Here is a 19,716-nt window from a genome sequence, read left to right as displayed (position 1 = left end):
GAGATATTAGTTCAGTAAATACATCAGAGTAGATAATTCGTGTAGGCCCAGGTTACCAGGTAATCCTGTATAACTGTCCCATCCTCATCACTATTTACCAAGTTGCCAATCTTAGTCTCATTCACAAATTACATGACCAGTGATTTAATATTTACTTACAGATTGATCTTACTAGTGACCCCTGCACAACCTAGAACTGATGTCAGGCTTACCAGCCTATAATTAACTGGGTCATACTGCTTGCCCTATTTGCATACAGGCACTACGTTAGGACACTTCCAAACTTCTGGAATTCACTCAGTTTTCCAAAATTCATTAAAATCTAACATCAGCAAGCCAGAGATTACCTCAACCAACTCTTTTAGAGTAAGTAATCTGGAGCTGTTTGTTTAAAATTAGTGATCACTTAAATACTTCATCTTCATAATGTGGTATGAACTGAACATTCTGCTTCTTTCCAAATACAGAACAAAAGTATTTATTGAAAAAAGTCTTTGCTTCTACATCATGTTCTACAATGTTTTACAGTAACAGATGTAAACATTGCTAGGATTTCTTTTGTTCCTAATATAAAATTTAAAACTTCCTATTGTTCTTAAACCAGTCACAGACTTCCCCTTGACATCATTAGCTTCCTTTTCAACTTTCTGCATGCCGTAACGCCTACCATCTATTTTCTCATTTTCCGTTTAATATATATTGCTTTTTTTTAGTTCAAACTGCCTCTTTCACTTTGCCACTGAAATACAATGGGCTTTTCACTCTTTGCTCATTGTAAAATCTTTGTAAAAGAACTCCCATCTTTCATTCATATTTTTCTGTCTAAATTTATCCTTCCAATCAAGTTTGTGTAATTTCCCTCACTTTTGGGAAATTAACCCTTTGGAAGCAATCAGTATATATATATTAATGGTCGAGACTGTCCTTTGTTCACCCTTATTGAATGCAATCAAACCATATACAATCACTGGTCTTTAGACAACCATCAACTTCTAGTTGAGTGATGAATTCATTTTTATCTGTCATCAGGTTCAAAACAGAATTACCTGGTGTTGGGTTCAATATCTATTTAAAATCTCCAGTGACAGGAATTCCACAACTTCCTTGGAATCCTGGTCCAGGATTTAATTATCTTTAAGTCCCCCCAGCTGCACATGAGACCTATAGCCCTTAATATATCAGAAAATTGTGCTGAGGTCTCACATCCTTCTTTTTCAAAAGTAAAGATGCTAGGGGTTTTGTTGGTTTTTTTTTTTTTTTTTTTAACTTTTCCTCACAGGTCAGTTTTTTCAAGCCTTTTATGATTTTTGTCATTGTCCTATGGACTCTTCTATTTATCAATCTCATTCTTAAAATGTGGCACCCAGAATTAGCCTTTTTTAGCAACTACATCATATTTTTTTTTGTCACGTGAGCCACTGTAAACCCTAGGGCTGCGTCTACACTGGGCCACTTATTCTGGAAAAGCAGTCGCTTTTCCGGAATAAGCTGCGAGCTGTCTACACTGGCTGCTTGCTTTTCTAGAAAAGCAATGATGATCTAATGTAAAATCGTCATTGTTTTTCCAGAAAAACTATGCTGCTCCCGTTCGGGCAAAAGTCCTTTTCCGGAAAAACTGTTCTGGAAAAGGGCCAGTGTAGACAGCATAGTAGTCTTTTCCGCAAAAAAAGCCCCGATCGCAAAAATGACGATTGGGGCTTTTTTGCGGAAAAGTGCGTCTACATTGGCACAGACGCTTTTCCGGAAAAAGTGCTTTTCCGGAAAAGCATCCTGCCAACGTAGACGCGCTTTTCCGGAAATACTTATAATGGAAAAACTGTTCCGTTTTAAGCATTTCCGGAAAAGGGTGCCAGTGTAGACATAGCCTAGATCTTTTTCTTCCTAGACAGTTTTTGCCCATTTAATAGATGTGCAATTAATTTTTCCTCCTTAAATGTATTCTTTTGTAGTTGTTTTTACTGAATTTCCTCTTATTGAATTCACACCAGTCCTCTAATTTCTCATCATTCTCTCCTACCCTGCTAAGTAGTGGATCTACACTTTCCTTCACCTTTCTTCTGCTCTTAATTTAGTTAAATAATCTCTTCATAATACTTTTTATGGCCCTTGCTAGGTGTAAGCCATTTTGTATCTTAGCCTTTTTTTATTTTGTTCCTACACAATTATGTTATTTTGTATTCATTCTTAGCAATTTTCCCATGTTTACACTTTCTGTATCATTCCTTTATTCTTTTGAGCTTATTAAAGAGTTCCTGATGTAGTCATACTGGCTTCTTACTTTTCTTCCCATCTTTCCTTTGCATTGGAGTAGTTTGCTATTCTGCCAGCAATGTTATCTCTGAGAAACTGTTTGCTCTCCCGAACTCCAGTTCCCCTAGAGATTTTCTTCCCATAGAATCTTACTTACCAGTTCTATAAATTTTTGAAAATCTACTTTTTTTTTAAGTCCATTGTCTTTACTGTTACTTCACACTCCTCTCTTTCCTTAGAAATGACGACATTTATCATTGCATGATCACTTTCACCCAAATTACCTTCAGTCTTCAAAGATTTACAACCAATTCCTCCCTGTTAGAATCAAATCTAAAATGGCTCTGCCCCTGGTTACTTACTCCACTTTCAGAAAAGAGAAGCTATCCTCGATATATTTCTGGGTAGTTGATGTACTGGTAAGTAAAGTCCCTCATTACTACTAGCTCTTTTGTTCTGGATGGTTCTGTTATTTTTCTCTAGAAGTAACACACGTTCACATACTCCTCCTGTTGATTTGCTGGTCTATAGTAGACTCCTACTGTAACATGCATTTGCCTTCTTAGCATCCATATATTTATAAAACACAGTTTTGTTATTTCTAAGCTTTTTCTCTTTTCAAAAATATCAGCACACATTTCCTCAATGAAGAATATTTTGGATTTATCTACTCTTTACTCTCTTTTTTACTCTTTAAATCAAATTAAACATTTTTTTTCATGTTCAAACAACCATAAACCAGGTGGTCAAAGAATAAGAGTGAGATTTCAAACAAGAAGTGATTTATTCAGAAAATTATGCATGCAAAGGGTTATAAAAAGAGTGTCTCTTCAGCAGTAACTACTACATAGCACCTGCTACCTTCACATTATAATACAATTTTAATTTAGAAAAAAATCAGTCCGTTTAGCCAGCTAGATCCACACAGCAGCTTATAAATGGAATTCTAAATTCCAGAGTTCATCCATCAACATGTATCATAAACTTATCAGTGTATTTTAGGTGCAAGATACAGAGCCTCCTTCCTCAACTCTCCTAAAGTATTTTTACTGACTTCTGAATGAATACCCTAGCATGGGATAATTCCTCCTGCTTTCAGCAAAGGATCTACTGTATTTCAAATAGCCTCAGGATAAACAAATGCTACTCGAGTGTTTTGAAAAATAGCTATATGAATCAATGAAAAATTAAGAATGCAACTGTTCAGGATGTAAGTTTTCATTCCTAGGAATTACATACAACATTGGCCTTTCCCCATCCTTATATTTCAAATTCTCTTCTGGGGTCTCATTATTTCACATCTTGCCTGCTGCAACTTCTTTTTGTCTGATCTTATCATTCATCTTCTTTCTTACCTAAATCCATTCAAAATGTTGCTGCAAAAATATTTTTTCTGGCTTATTGCTTTGACTATCCCCTCTGCATCCTTCCACTGATTCCACATGATGGCACATGCCACATTTCACTTTTTTTCTTTTCATTATTAATTTTTTTAGATACTCACCATACTTATAAATTTTTATGTGATAGAAATACAGACCCCGGCCCCATTCCACCAACACCAGCCTGGACTGAATTTGGAAAATTTTAACAAATTGGGCTTTTGAGCTATTCCACCAAAATAATAGAAATTAAAGTGCTGCATTTGAATACACATCAATTTTTGAGGTGGAGAATTGAATACCATCACAATTTCGTGATGTTCTAGGTTTTGAGGTGGTGATGGGGGAGAAAGTATTTAACCTCTCACACACACTTTTCTTTTTAAAGATATTTCTCTTCATTATTGATTACTTCCAGCCACTTTTTGTGAGGCTGTTCTTAAAATAGCAGCTCCTTTCAGATGTAAGTGCTTCTTCATTTTCTTTGTTTCCCCTGCAGCTGTACCTTGCCCTTTCATTTGGCCCAGAATACTTATCTACAATATCTAGGAACCTGGGTGGGAGAGGTCAGGGATGAAATACATTTTTGTTCTGTTTTTTTGTGCTACTTTTACAATAGGGAGACTACAGACATTAATGGGAGCCTACATTTTCCACAGTACATTCTGAAGGAGCTGGGCTCTTTTTCCTCCAGCCCTACCATGCTGCATCATTTTCTCCAGCAAACCTTGTTCATGCTCCCGCAGTTCACTTAAAAATGTAGCATAACTCCTGTTGCTGAAGAACACGTTTAAACAAAGCAATAAAGTTCAAGCTCAGGTACTGCTGTTAGTGAGATGCTCTCAGCATACCAGAAATGATTTTTTTCCCCAGCATCTCAATTTTTCTTTGTTAAAATCATTTTGGTCATAGTGACTACAGTGTCACAGTTTGTAGCAAAACACTTGAATGCTTGATACAGCCAAACTACAAGTTTACAGCCAAATTACATAAACTCCCCTGCTTGCTAGTCAGCTTCAGAAGCTTGTGCTCCACTCTCATGACAATGAATCTAGGAGCCTGGGCTGGAAGCCAGCCTGTAGTTTCTGACCATGTGCACAATGATTTCCATTTGAATACTCATAATGGCTATATTGACTGTTGATGCTTTAAAGGGAAAAAAAAAAAACCCTTGAAAAGCACAGAACCAATACAACAGAGAAAGTGTCACTTTTTTCAATATATATGTGAATTCTTGAGTTGAAAGCCAACACCATGCAATGTAGCAATCATTAATTAACATCAGAGGAAACAGAGTAATGCTTTTTATTGCACTTTTCCTTGCATTAGTACAATACTTGTAGTAGAGGATCATTCAGCCAAGTAGGTTCAAACACACGGTAAATCAAATATGCCCTTCACTCTGGCCTGCTGAGGGATTCATTTTCATAATTACTATTTGTTAGCTTTTCTTAGTCTGTATCTCATGTTTTTATTCTATTTTTTTAAGACCCTGTCACTGGGCTAGGATTGCCACCCATCTGGTTTTCCCCAGACAGTCCAGGTTTTGGCTTGAATAGCTGGGTGTCATTTGACAAGTCCTAATCTCTGGGGTTTTTTTAATCTAATGGGGGGAGATGAAAAAGAGGCAGAGCATTTGGAACAGGGCTTTGGGGATCTGGATATCCACAACTGGAAAAGTAGAACCCCTCCATTAGGTGCATCACTCACCGCCGGTCTGGTACCTTCATCTGGTCACTGTGGGGATTAGAGACACCCACTTCTACAGTGTGCACAACATCACTCGGTCTCTCCTTCTTGCCTGCAGTGCCAATCTCCCTCCCAAATCTCAGCATTTTCTTGGGACTTAGCTCCCTGACTAGGTCACTACAGTCACGTCTAGACTGCCAGTTAAATTGGCACTGCTGTGATTGATTCAGTGGTGCAGATTTGGCAGGTCTGGTAAAGACACATCAGATCAATGGCTAAGCACTCTCCCATCGATTTGTGTCTGTCACGTTCCTGACAAGTGTGAGGAAAGCCAGTGGGAGACTAATCAGCTCATTAGGCTCACCTGGCCCAATTCATCTTTTGCAGGGCCAGTGTGGGGTACTCACTATATCACGTACCCTTTTAACTTTCACGCAGGAGAAGTACAGCATACTGTTTTTGTAGGAAATTTAGGTCCATGAAGAATGAGAAAGAGAAAGCAATACCACACTTAAAATAAGATTCAAGAGTTCTACTGAGCTAGATGCCTAGTAAGCAGTGTACTGTATGCAGGTAGTTGGGGGAAGATCCTCAACTGAGGTACGTCAGCATAGCCCTCACTTAAAGTGAACAGATTTACACCCAGCTGAAGGTGTAAATAAAAGGAAAAAAAAAAAACCCTGAGTTTTTAAGCCACTGGAAATCAAGCCTCGAATGTCTTGTATCATGAGAAGCAGGATAGTCTTGTGGTTAAGGCACAGAACTGAGTATCAGGAGATAGTAACAGCATTGTTCTTCCTGTCTGATGTTATACAAGACACTTACCTTCACTATGCTTCACTTTCTCCAATGAATATAATGAATGATAGTCCCATTCCTCAGAGGTAATCCAAGGTACTCTGGCACTAGAGTGATAACCACAGAAAGGCCTACAAATAAATATCGGGACGTGCCACTCATCCTAATCTACTAGATTGTAAATGATCTATGGTGGATATGCTGTGGCCTGAATTTGTTCCTATTATTTGCCCACCTTTGAAATCATAAAGGAATGTTTACATGAGGGTTACACAATTCTGGTTTGCTTTGTTTAACATAGATATTTATGATGAGAGACTGGGGAGAAAGAAAGAATTACATACCAGCAAAATTCGAGCCTATTTGTAGTGTTTTATGATTCCAAGGTAAATAGGTCCACAAAAGGAAAACAGCTGCATAAGCCATACTAGCAAGAAAGATAACAAATGAAAAGTTAATAGCTTAACCTTTAGATAGGTGGCAGCTTGAAATATATTGGAAATGATAAGAGACTGAGTGGCTATAAATGCTCATTTCACAGAACATTCAACCGTATGATTGGTTGTCATTTTCTAGGTCTAATTCGCCTGCAAGAGCTCATCAAAGCCCCTTCTAGATATAACATTAAAATCAAAATCCGTCAGTTGCCCTCTGGGAATAAAGATGCCAGGCCTTTACTCAAGGAGATGAAGAAAGGCAAGGAGTTCTATGTGATATTTGATTGCTCACATGAAACAGCAGCAGAAATCCTTAAGCAGGTAAGAGGGGAAAAAACCCAACAATGTTCATTTCTCATTATCAAAGATATCATGCCATTTGGTTTTCATTTGCTGGGAAACAATAAAATGGAATTCAAGTGGCTTAAACTATAGATCTGTTATCAAAGAAAGTTGGTACAGAGCAACAGAGTATATGAGCTCTGCTGAGTTTTACAGCACTTTGGAGATGTGCTGAGCTATATTTCTGATGAGAATATAGGTTGAACCAGCAAAGATGATTTGCAATTTTAATTACAACTTTGGATTCTGCTGGGATGAAAGGAATATTTCATTATTTTTAATACGTCCAGTTTCAACTTTTTTAACCTTATGCCTAAATGTAAGGATCATTTTCCAAGTGCATAATGACTTGTTCAATTCAAGTGTCTCCAGAAAACCTCCTGGATCAAATTAAACAGATTACATCAGAATGCATCTGTAGTATTTCCACTGAAGACAATATAACAACTCTGGATTCACACCAGGGTAATGGGGCAGAATTTGGTTGACTGGTTGCACCTCGCCAAATTTCAAATTCTAAGCTGGAGAAAAGAGAGAGAAAGAAAACATTTGTATTGTTATGTACTGTGAATTTCTACAGCACCCCAGATACAGACAAAGATAAACCCTAAAAATTCCTGTCCCAAGAAGGTTGCAATCCAAAGCCCCATTGCCTCAAAGATGTATGCACCAGTTTATTTTTATGTAGTGTGTTTACTCCTCAGTGCAGAAAGCATGTAAGTCTTTGTAGGATTGGGACTCCAGTCCTGCAAGCTGATCAGCACAGGCAGATTCCTGTGCCCATGTAGACACAGAGTGTCTTCACTAAGGCACCACACAGGCCTAAGCACGTTGGCTAACAGGTTAGGGCAGAGGTGGGAAATAACATAGTGGCAGTTCATCATGATTAGCCCCTGACAGGCCGCTAGTGCTATATTTACTTGCACAGCCACAACTAGCTGTGATCACTGCTCCTGTTGGCCATGGATCACCATTCCTGGTCAACAGGAACAGCAGTAAGTGCCAAGGACCAGGACACTGCTTCCAGTGGCCAATAGGAGCCGCGATAGCTGGTACCTGCAGCTGTGCAGGTAAATAAAACTGTGGGGGCCCACCAGAAGCTAACCCTGGATCCAGCCCTCAGGCCGTTATTTGTCTATCTCTGGTTTATAGGGGCTACATCAGATATAATGAAGCTGAGAAACAGCAGGGAAGCACCAGGAAGTCATGTGCTTTGATTTATTTTTGGCACATAGAGTGGTAGTTCTGAACAGCAGGAACAGATGACACAGGAAAGAGTTTTGCAGTGGAAGGCTAAGCAAACAAAGTCAGTTCCAAGGAAGTGACTAAGATTAGCTGTCTCACTAGTGGAGGTGGGGAGTATTTCAAGCACAAAAAATCAACAAAACATGAGTAGCCAAAGGCTGCACTACAGTGGGAAATCATGGCGTGCAGGGAAGAGAACCGAAGAAAGTGATAGGAAGCAGGCTGCAAAGATGCTCTGCAAAGAACTGAAGTAAAGTCAAGCATGAAGTGGATTGTGGAAAGAAAAAGGGAACTGAGTAGGACTGTGCCTTGGGTCAGAGCTATGGGGAAGGAAGCAGCATAGCACACTGAATGGCTTGGAGAGGGAAAGATAGAAGAAGTCAGAGAGGATGTGGCTACTGCAGAAAAAGGAGTAATAGCCAGGATGTGGAATGAACTTTAGGCTTTGGAGATAAAATTAGACAAGTGGATTTTTAAGCTTTTGTAAGAGGAGGAGAAATGGTGGTTATAAGACAGGCTTGTTATGGAATGCAGATGAAGGAAAAGCAAAAATATGTTGGCACTTTCTCTGATCAAAAGACAGCTGAAGCAAATATGTGTGGGGGTGTCTATATTCAGGTTGGTATCTCATGATTACAGGATAGCTCTATAGATCTGATGCTTGGTGTTTGATAGTCTGTAGATTTATTGGAACCCTCACCAGCCTAACAGGGTCCAGATGTTCTGACTAACTGGTCAGAATCACAGCTGTCCCTTCTCAGACCTAAATCTGGGAAGATTGGAAAAATGTGTGACTTTCTAACCCCGGTCAGTTTCCTAACCTTTTTTGTAGCTGCTTGGAATTTTCTCTAGAGCAAAAGCAGTGGAGAGAGCTTTTGACTAGATATAATTTCCAACTGGAACTCTGAAGGGACTGTTCTCCCTATACAGAGCATTATATTGTCTTTTGATAGGAAGATATTTGCTGTAATTCTAGATGTGGAGGAAAGATGATTATATGTTAGTCACTGAACTGCAAAACAACGTAGGATGTGACTAACACTCCTCCAAAAGAATTTATAATCTCCATGAACTGGAGCAATATGGCTGATGGAGCATAAGATTCTACCACCTGTGTAAATAGATTTTGTGATATCTTGAACCATCAATTGAGCTGAAAAAGCGTATGTGCTTCATAGCATTATGTTGTTCTTAAACTTTGAACTGAGAGCACTAACAAACTAAACATGCTGCACTAGCGGAGTCTATAGTGTGGCACTTTCAAAGAGACCTAATAGTACCTAACCTACTTTTGAAAATCTCAGTCTAATTCTCTTCAAACCAATGATTTGGCGGATTAAATTTACAAACATGCAAGGCCTATGTGACTCTGCTGACAGTCTATAAATTCTGCTAACAGACTATGTAATCTTTCTGACTTATAAACCTTCTGTCATATCTACATGCCAGTGGAGATTCTAACCTCCATGTGGCTTTGGCAACATTATAAAGACTGACATAATACTGAGAGAGTTGAAATTTTGGCCAGACAGAGCCAGTTAACTTCTTTTACTAAAAGATATAAGAAATCTTTAATGTCCATGTAAAATAAAATAAAAGTAAACAGTGGGCTTTATGATAAGAGGACTGTGTTTGGGCAAGGAACATTTTAATTTTCTAGAAATAAAAAGGCTACAAAGCTCACTATTTCTTAATTGAACTGCCTTAAATTTTTTAACAGAAAGGTTAATGAATCAAAAGTCATTGTTTTTAAATTGACTTTTTTTAAATCTACTTTTTAATCAAAAAAGTTAGAGATGTTATGAAGATGTCACATAAAATGTCAGAATTTGAGAAGATGTGTTTATAACATGAAATCTGGATTTAATTTTTAACCTAGAACCTAAAAAAACCCTTATAAATATTGACATTTTTGAGAATTTTTATTTTTTGACCAACCGTACTTACTGATCAACTGTTCTAAAGTTAAATACAATAGGAATAATTTGTGGGGAATTCTGTGTCCTGAGAGATAGAAAAGGTCAGGTCTCTTTGATACGGAAGACTCTTTTTATGTGTCATGGCTTATCTACTTTGGTTACGTTTTTAATATTAACTTGCAATTTACTCTTCTGACTTAAGCATAACTGAGGTAGCTTTTACTGCTAGACAAGCTGACTGATTTTGTAGCTACTCATTTTAAATTCTCTTCTCCCCCCACTTTTTTGTTCTTACATTGTTTACAGAATGTGCCTATATTTTTAGTAAGATTTAGAACACCCATAAAATGTTTTATGAAGATTTCTATAGTCATTTCAGCTCTGTGGTGGTCATAAGCAGCAAAATAACTCATTCAGTTCTTACAGGATTTCTAAAACTATGTGCCACAGTAGTAAGCACTCTAACTACAGTAACAGCTTTGTTATCTGCATATGTGGTGGGTGCTGGTAAGTCAAAAATTCCAGTTAACTAAGAGAGAGGGAACTTAGGTACAGGAGGGGGCTCAAGACTGGGCATCAGGGCATGGGAGGGGGTTTCAGCTGCTCTCCACATGTCCCTGCTGTTCCTGGGCAGAGGTACAGCCAGCTGGCTCTGAACAATGCCCCTGCAGCTCTCACTGGCTGAGGTTCCTAGCGAACAGGAGCTGCAGAGCCAGCACTGGAGTCGGGAACAACTAATGGAGCCCCTGTGGTCTTTCCTCCATTTAGGAGCAGCTGGGACATGTCCCGTTTCTAAAGAACCATGTGGAGCCAGAGAGGGAGCCTGCCGGCCTTGTGCCAGCTGGACTCTGTTGAAGATCAGAAATGCTGTGTTGGTAAAGTGCAGGATAACACAACTTCTATGGAACAATGATAAAACAGGAAAGGATACTTCATTAAAATGCCATTTTAAAGACTTTCCTTGGCTAGAGTATCTCTAATTGTAAGGGACCTTAACCAGCTCACAGTTTATCCTGACTATACGACTGCCCAGGCCCCAGTAAGACACATACCGTATGGCACCTTCTCAGACTATCAGTCAGTTCCGAAGCCTAGTTGTTGCATTATGCAAGATCAAAATCCTGTTCTGTGCTTAGCAGCATGGGAGATGGTACAAGATGAGCTCCATGGCTCCTTAACACTGCTTACTATTCTAGGACACATCTTCTCTGGGTGAGAAACTACCTACCAGCATTACGTCAACCTCCCCGTATAGCTCCAGTAAGGAAAGAGCTTGAGAAAGAAGGAGAATAGAACTCAAACTTTTAAATTTCGTTTTAAGATAAAAACTCTACCACTTCAGTATTCAAACCCCAATGACTGGATGGTAGGTAGCAGCCTAGTCCCATTTTTCTAAGACCTGATCTACACTTAAAAATTAGACTGACCTAACTATGTCGTTCAGGGCTATAGGAAACTTTGTGATCTGAGCAACTGGAATTAGGTTTACCTAACCCCAAAGTAGACCCAAGTGGGTTGACAGAAGAATTTTTCTGCTAACCCAGTTATAGCCTCTCAGGGTACATCTAGACTACAAGCCTCTTTCTAAAGAGAGCATCTAGACTGCAACCATTTCTTTCGAAAAAGCGGCTTGCTTTTTCAAAGGAGAGCACCCAGGCAGTCTGGATGCTCTCTTTCAAAAAAGCCCTTTTTGCATTTAATAGTGCCTTTTTTGGAAAGAGCCCTTTCAAAAAAAGGCATTATTCCTTGTAAGATGAGGTTTTCCACAGTTGAAAAAACTGCCATGTTCTTTTGATTTAATTTAGAAATTAAATCAAAGTCTAGACGCAGGTGAAGTTTTTTCGAAAAAAAGGCCACGTTTTAAAAAAAAACTGTAGTCTAGATACACCCTCAAAGAGGTGGATTAAAAATATTGACAGAAACACCCTTTCTTTTGTTGTAGGAATCATCTACACTATGGCACTACAGTGGCACAACTGCAGCATAGTCTTACCCCAAGCAGCTTTGGCTCTACTCTCCCTCTGCTGGAGGAATTCCCATGATTGTGAAGGGATCTTTCCTTCCAAATCACCAAGTAGGCTTGGGAGCAAGGGGGAAAGAAGTTGAGATGAGGGATCCCCTTCTCTCTTAGCGACCTTAAAGAGACAGTCATCTGGGGAGATTTCCTTTTCTGGCCATGTGGCTCCTTTAAAACATGTCCTCTAGCTTAATTAGATGAGTCAGCTGGACAAACTCTTATGCCTGGGTTTAAGTCTTCAGCCAAACCACAGAGCATGCTCAGTGCATCTCACCACCGCTTTTGAAAATACCTTTATACCACATATCATTTGAATGGGGGCAGGTTTAGGAGCAATGTAAGCCCTGGTCTGCACTAGGGAGTTCTTTTGAAATAACCCCCACTTATTTTAAAATAATCAGTGGAGCACCCACACTACCAAGCCTGTTATTTCAAAATAATGGGCTGGTTATTTTGAAATCTATATTTCTGCTTTTCTCTGGAAATAATGATAATTTTGAAATAGCTATTTTGCAATAGCCATAGTGTGGATTCTCCGCTGCTGCTATTTCAAAATAATTACTCCCTAGAGTAATTTGAAGTAATTACTTCCCAGTGCTTCCTGGGGCAATAAGTCGAGGTAGCATGTCCACAATAACGGAGCCTGCCTCGGACTAATTTTGAGGCTCCCCCATAGTAGGGACACACTATTTCAATTTTGTTATTTCAGGAATTATTTCGAATTAAGTTATTTTGAAATAATTTCCTAGTGTAGACATGCTCTAAGACAGCATTAGGTGGTTGCAACTATGTGCACAGTGCCCCACTGGAAAAGTGAGCACCTTCTATGGCTGTGTATGCTAGGTGCATCGAGGAGTCTCTACATCCAGCAGACTCAGAGACAGGGAGAGAGCAGGCTGGTACTTCTAGGCTAACTAATATTTTCAGATATGAGGCAAAATCTTCATTTTTTGGCAACTGCCACCTTTGGTGACCCTCATGAGATTGAACTAGGGGCTTCCAGAACTAAGAGTATTGGTCTCCACAACTTGGGCTGAAGTAGGGATGTTAGGGAGTAGTTAACTACTCAATTATTTGCTAGCCCCCCTTGCTGCTTCTGTATGACAGGCAGCAAGACGGGGGGGGACAGGAGCCAGTGTTGCTGCCAGAGCAACCTCTGTTAGCAGTGGCCAGGGCAGGCCACATGCAGGGACTGCTGTTGGAGTAGCCCCTACCTCTAGCCAGCCCTGGCCATTGTGAACAGGGGCTGCTGGACTCGGCGCAAGCCAGCACCAACCAGTCTGGGCTCACACTAGTCCAGGACACTATGCCTCTGCATTTTAAATGTAGTAAGAGTCCGGTGGCTCCTGGAGCCAGCCTGAGCCAGGAGTGCTGAGTCCCAGCTCCAGCTGACTCCAGGAGATACCCCCACTGCAATCTGCAGAGTGGCCCTTATCTACTAATCGTTTAGTCGATACAAATTGTATCGACTACCTGATTAGCCAGCTAACCGCAATTTAACATCCTTAGGCTGAAGAGCCAGGCACTGTAACTAGCGGCTATACAACTTCCATCCGCTGTGGAACAAGCACACAGGGAAACGTGTACCACACACTGGTCAGCAGGTTATAGTGACACTTGCGTCACTTAATTAAGATGACAGATATTTGTTCAAAGTTTTAGTAATGTGTGTGATGGTATAAAGTGAAATTAATAGAAGAGTTATTTTGTGATTGAAATATTTCATAGACTATAGCATTTCTCCAAGTTTGTGTAAATTTGGAGCCGAATTCTATACTAAGTGTGTATTCAGAGAAGGGTAACTCTATGTATTGGACTCAATTTTACCAGAGTAAATGTAAAATAGCTTGATTTAAATCTTTGGCGTTACTGTACTCTGGATTTACACAATATAGTTCTCTCTTTGTTTCATAAGAACATTCAGCATCTAGGGTATGTGGGTGAGATATATTTAATAAGGCTTATCTTCGTAGTCTGAGGAAATAGAGTGATGGTAATGCATCTAATTATTTGATTAATTAGTAACTTAATGCTCACGAAACAAAATAATAGCACTGACAATGAATAAGCAATATGCAAGCAAGCATTGATAATCCTCTGTCAAAGTACTGTATTCCTAACTTATAATATCCCTATCATAGAGTCACAGAAATGTAGATTTGGAAGAGACCTGGAGAAGTCATCAAGTCCAGCTCGAAACTAGACTATCCCTGACAGGTGTTTGTCTAGCCCGTTTTTAAAAAACTCCAATGATGGGGATTCACAACCTCCCTTGGAAATCTGTTCAACAGTTTAACTACCTTTACAGTTAAGAAAAACATTTAAATAGCTAACCTAAATCTCCATTGCTACAGATTAGACCTACTGATTCTTGCTTTACCTTTAGTGAACACTGAGAACAATTGATTACAGTCCTTTTTATAATAGCCCTTTATATATTTGAAAACTGCTATAAATTATCTCTTTTTTTTGCAGTCTGTTGTCCTTATTCTGCACTCTTACTCCTTCCTATCCAAGAATCACGAAATCACCATGATCACTTTCACCCAAATAGCCTACTGCCTTCAATTTCTCTACCATTTCCTCCTTGATGGTCAAAATCTAGTCTAAAATGGATCTGCCCCTTGTTCCTCCTTGATGGTCAAAATCTAGTCTAAAATGGATCTGCCCCTTGTTACTTCCTCCACTTTCTGAACCAAACATTTTCCTAATAGATTCCAAGAATTTATTGGAAAGTGTGTGTGTTGCCATGTTAACTTTCTCAGAAATATCTGGGTACAGAAATGTCCTGTTATAGTCTAACTCGGCTACCCCTCTGAAGCTTTTGAGTAATTAAAGTCCCTCCATTCTCCATCTTCTGCAGCACATGCTAAATTATAAAGCTCTTTTGGTAACCTGGTCAAATGTCTATTAGGAGCTGTGATACAATGACACAACCGTATTTGTTCTCAGGAATGAGATGCAAGGAGGCATGCAGAGATGAGAAGTCATTGTGATGATCCACTGCATACCCAGTTACTAAACATATTTTGAAACTTAACAAAGCTAATGACACATTTGAAGAGCTACCTTGCAGTAGTGCACCTTTGTTTAAGGGGACTTCAGTGGGCTTTCTTTCCTGTGCTCTAGATATCACAGCAATATAGAGAAATTCTCCTGCTTATTTTGTAGAGAGAAATGTCAGGAAATTTTAAAAATTTCTTGTGGCATTTCATTTTGTCCTTTAATAAGTAAAGTACTAGGTGAACCTGCTATAAAGAGGGGATTATTTTTAGAATAAATAAGCAAATTAATCAAAATGAAAGGTCCCTAATTAACAAGTTGTGCTTGATTAATGGCACAGGCTTCCCCTTACAACTTGATAGTGAAATTGATTTGCCATTGCCCTGAACATTATATAGTTATTTTACAGTAGTGCAACTCAGGTGTGAAATGTTATTTTGCACAGATATAAATAATTATAAAAGGTGCAAGCCATTGATGAATAAATGTATTTAAACCTTTAGACTTGAAAGAACTATCTTTATGAATGATAGAAGAGTTCAGTCTTCATGCACATTCATGGCCTGACTTGAAGCCCAGTAAGGTTTCGTCTACACAGCACCATTAACTCGAAATAAGATATGGAATTTGTGCTACACAAATTTCTTACATATTACTTCGAATCTATTTTGAAATAGCTTATTTTGAAATTTGGCACATCTACACAGGGCCAAATTTTGAAATAATGCACTATTTCAAGATATCCCTTAACCCTTGTGGAACGAGGATTACTGGGATGCCGAAATAGTGCCTGTTATTTCAAAAAATATTTCAAAATAATTAAGATGTGGAATAGCTATTTCAGGGTACTTCCAGTATCCTGAAATAGCCATGCAGAGTAGACATACCCTAATTCGAGGATAATGCTTTTATTGCTTTCAGTTGTCTTTGGATTTGGCCATCAAAGTCATTGGACACTTTCTTGCACTTAAAAGCCAAGGTACTGATTAGTGCCAGTTGTGATCAAGATTTTTGGGATATACACGTGTCACCTGGGAACTACACAGAGAAGACTAGACTAATTTCATCTATGGCACCCACTCAATTATAGGCATCTTAAACACCATCTCAGTGCATTCATAAAATCCTCCTTTGACATTGTGTATAAGAAGAGTGTGCTAAATGTAGCCTGGATATATGAATGTAGGTTAATGGAAATCCATTAAAATAAGTGGATTAATTTGTTGCCTTTTGATTCTGCAACTCTCTTATTAGTTTCAAGTTACTGGCAACTGCAATTACAACTCAGCAAAAACTCATCTCATCTTCATGGCCACATTTACCTATTGCTCATAAAGCCATTTTCCAGATGGAGGGCATATTAACTTAACATTTTAAGTACTGCCATCAAAGGTTGATAGAATGATTTTGTCATGTTCAACACATAATCTCTCATATCTGGCCAGTGATCCTTCCCTTAAAAAGGGTTTTACCTGAACAATAGGTTTATTCAGTAATGGATGACTTAGGGGATTAGCAAAGAGGGTGCAAAATCTTTCATATCTATTTTATCCATTCAAATTCATCACTCAATAGCAAATGAAAATGGTTACCATTGCATAGTTGGTCAGAAATGGACATGAAATAAATTAGCAGTTTCAGCACTTGTCTATACTGGCAAGTTACTGCGCTGTAACTTTGTTGCTCAAGGATGTGAAAAAATAAGTGTAAATAGGCTCCCAGTGCTGTTAACTACTCCCCTTGTGGTGGTGGTTTACCTAGCATACTGGGAGAGCTTTCTTCCAGTGCTGCTGCCATGACCACACAGTTGTGTTAAAGCACTGCTGTAGCAGTGCTTTAAACTTGGAAGTGTAGGCAAAGCCTCAGTGTAGTTTCTTGTGGACAAATATGTAGATATTAAATCCTCACAACAACACTCATGGTTCCCATTAACTCTGTCTTTCCTCTTGTTTATTATGGCCATTTTCTTGATCTTTATTTTGGGATAGGTAGACATGATCCTTATCTGTAAATACAGATTGAACCTCTCTAAGTCCAGCACTCTCTGGTCCAACAACATCTGTAGTCTGACCTGATTTTAGTTAGCCAGATATCCATTTATCATAGGTGTGATCAAGTTTCTTGCAGTCCCATAAAGTTTGTTCACGGCCACCAGTCCTGGCTCTCAGTGTTCTGTGCTCTTCTTTAGCTCCAGTTTGCCTGTCAATGACTTCCAAGAACCCAGTAAGCAGTGGAAGTGTTGGTAATGCTGCTAGACAATACTGATCTTGCGTGCATCAGCAAATTCTCTGGTTTGACATGCATCAGGCCCTGAGGCTGCTGGACTAGAGAAGTTCAACCTGTACCACAAGTCAGGCTATTTAGAAAGTCTGTTTCACTCTTTGATTTTCTTCAACAGATTCTTTCCATGGGAATGATGACTGAATACTATCACTACTTTTTTACAACACTGGTAAGAAATACTGAGAGTTTTGCCAATAACATTGTTTCAGTGGAGACAGCTGAAAACTTGCATCTCCCTCTGAGTTTTGAATGTCACCATTACAGTTAAAAAAAACTACGGCTATGTCTAGACTGTGTCCCTCTGTCAACAGAGGGATGCAAATCAAAGACATCGAAATTGCTAATGAAGCAGAGATTTAGATATCCCATGCTTCATTAGCATAAACATGGCTGCCATTTTTTTGAAAAGGAGCTTTTTCGAAAAACAGCAGTCTAGATAGGATCTGTCAAAAATAAACCCTTTTTCAACAGATTGTGTATTCCTCAAAAAATGAGGTTTAGAGGATCTGTCAAAAAAGGGTTTATTTTCGACAGATCCGTGTTTAGACTGCCTTGTTTTCGAAAAAGCTCCATTTCGAAAAAAACGGTGGCCATATTTATGCTAATGAAGCGAGGGATATTTAAATCCCTGCTTCATTAGCAATTTCAATGTGCCTAATGTACATCTCTCTGCCGACAGAGAGGTGTAGTCTAGACACACCCTAAAAAACTACTACTTATTATTATTATTTCAGGAGCCAAGGTTTTGAAGTTGTAGCACTGGCCAATACTTTCCCCCACTAATTCTTACTTTGCTTTGTTAAAATAATTAAAATGAAATACCCATTAACAGAATCACGTTTGAGAAAGTGCTTTGTGTAGCGATGAAGCCAAACAATTAAGTCTGGATGAAAATGTCTCCAAATTTGGCAGAGAACCGATGATTAGGTGTAGGGTTCTGAGTTAGCCAATTATAGAAATGGGCCTGAGAACAGAAATTCATGTTTGGAGCAAATCCAAACTTCCCCATTTGGGGTTGAACCCTTGTCCTCTAGATGAAGCCCTATCTCTTTTTCTGTACAGTTTTGGTAATGCCAGAATTCAGCAAAGCCTTTAAGCACGTGCTTAATTCAGCCCTTAATCATAAAAGAACTTGCGTACCTACCTAACTTGAAGCATGTGATTAAGTCCAAGTTAATGAGGGTCAAGCACATGCCAAAATACTTGGATGAATCAGGGCCTCTAAAATTATTCTCTTTCTGTTCCTTCTGCTCTGCTTTTCTCAGTTATGCAGCAAGAAGATAGTCAAGGTCCTTCAACTGTAGGGCAACAGCTGTGGTGGATTAGGCCAGTATTTCTCAACCAGAGGTAGGAGTACCCTTAGGAGTACTCAAGAGAAATCTGGGGGTACGTCAACACAACTGAAATTTGGAGAAAATTGAATTTTTGTTCTAAGTTTTACAGCATTATTATTATTTTTGTCCTTTTTACACCCAAAAATTTCATCGTCTGCCTGGCTACGATTAAGTTATTTAAACAAATGTGTTGCAATGGTTGAAAAAAATTGTGTGTCTGAAAACTGCAGGTACTAAATGTTTAGAACTTGAAATGGAATCTAGAAAAACCTTCCATACAATCTACCCTAATTGCCTCCCAAAAATATGTAACACTATGGTCTTCTCTCCTTTGTAAAAGATTAGTTCATTCAAATTTATAATGTCAATACTTACAAGACAGTTGGCAAGCTACAGTATCTGGAGCGTATCACTACACTTGTACCCCTCACACATCGCTGGGATGTTGTAAATGTTGACACTTTACAGGTAATGTCAGTACACAGCCACAACCTGATCGTTTGTTGCTTCACTGGTCTGCTGCTATCAGCAAGACTTTCTTCTGAAATGCAAAAAACTTCATCTCTAGCAAACAAGTCTCATTTTTACCGCACAACATATAGTTTTGAAAAGTGTCACAGAATTGTCACTTACAGTAGCCATTATTTTTCTGCCCTATAAACTTCAAGTGTCTAATACACTGGGACTATGTATATACTGCACAATAAATATGCAAATGAGGCAAAGTGTGGAATATTGCAGTGCATCATTTGCAGGGCTTGACAAATAATGCAATCTACTCGCCTGTGGCGAGTAGACTGCAACCCAGAAGAGCTGGGTTTGGGCGATCTGCACATGTGCAGATTGCTGGACAGTGTGGCTGGCAAGCAGGGCTTGCCGTGGTTCGGCAAGCCCTTCTTATTTGCATAATTAATGAGTGGCTGCTTTTTGCACAAGAGGCTTTTGTGCAAATAGGAGCCATCTACACAGCTCCTTTTTGTGCAAAACCCCAGACTTGCGCAAGAGCCGTTCTTCAGC

General features: G+C 39.0%; 1 protein-coding gene and 1 long non-coding RNA gene across 5 annotated transcripts in view; one reads left to right on the top strand and one right to left on the bottom strand.

The window, feature by feature from the left end:
- LOC142820917 (uncharacterized) overlaps positions 1 to 19,716 on the bottom strand; it is a 155,066-nt gene that overhangs the window by 23,374 nt on the left and 111,976 nt on the right. The gene's annotated exons all lie outside the window — the stretch shown is intronic.
- Positions 1 to 19,716, top strand: part of GRIK1 (glutamate ionotropic receptor kainate type subunit 1) — a 206,390-nt gene that overhangs the window by 109,340 nt on the left and 77,334 nt on the right. For all 3 annotated transcript variants that reach the window (XR_012897930.1, XM_014575046.3, XM_075910575.1), the window contains exons 4-5: positions 6,696 to 6,877; positions 17,481 to 17,534. Coding sequence is in view for 2 of the 3 variants with exons in the window: in XM_014575046.3 (XP_014430532.2) it covers positions 6,696 to 6,877; positions 17,481 to 17,534 (236 nt within the window). In the remaining variant the exon portion in view is untranslated. The remainder of the gene's footprint in view (positions 1 to 6,695; positions 6,878 to 17,480; positions 17,535 to 19,716) is intronic.

Source organism: Pelodiscus sinensis, chromosome 1, assembly GCF_049634645.1.
Source record: "Pelodiscus sinensis isolate JC-2024 chromosome 1, ASM4963464v1, whole genome shotgun sequence".
NCBI lineage: Eukaryota > Metazoa > Chordata > Testudines > Trionychidae > Pelodiscus > Pelodiscus sinensis.
This window is presented reverse-complemented; position numbering and strand designations above follow the sequence as displayed.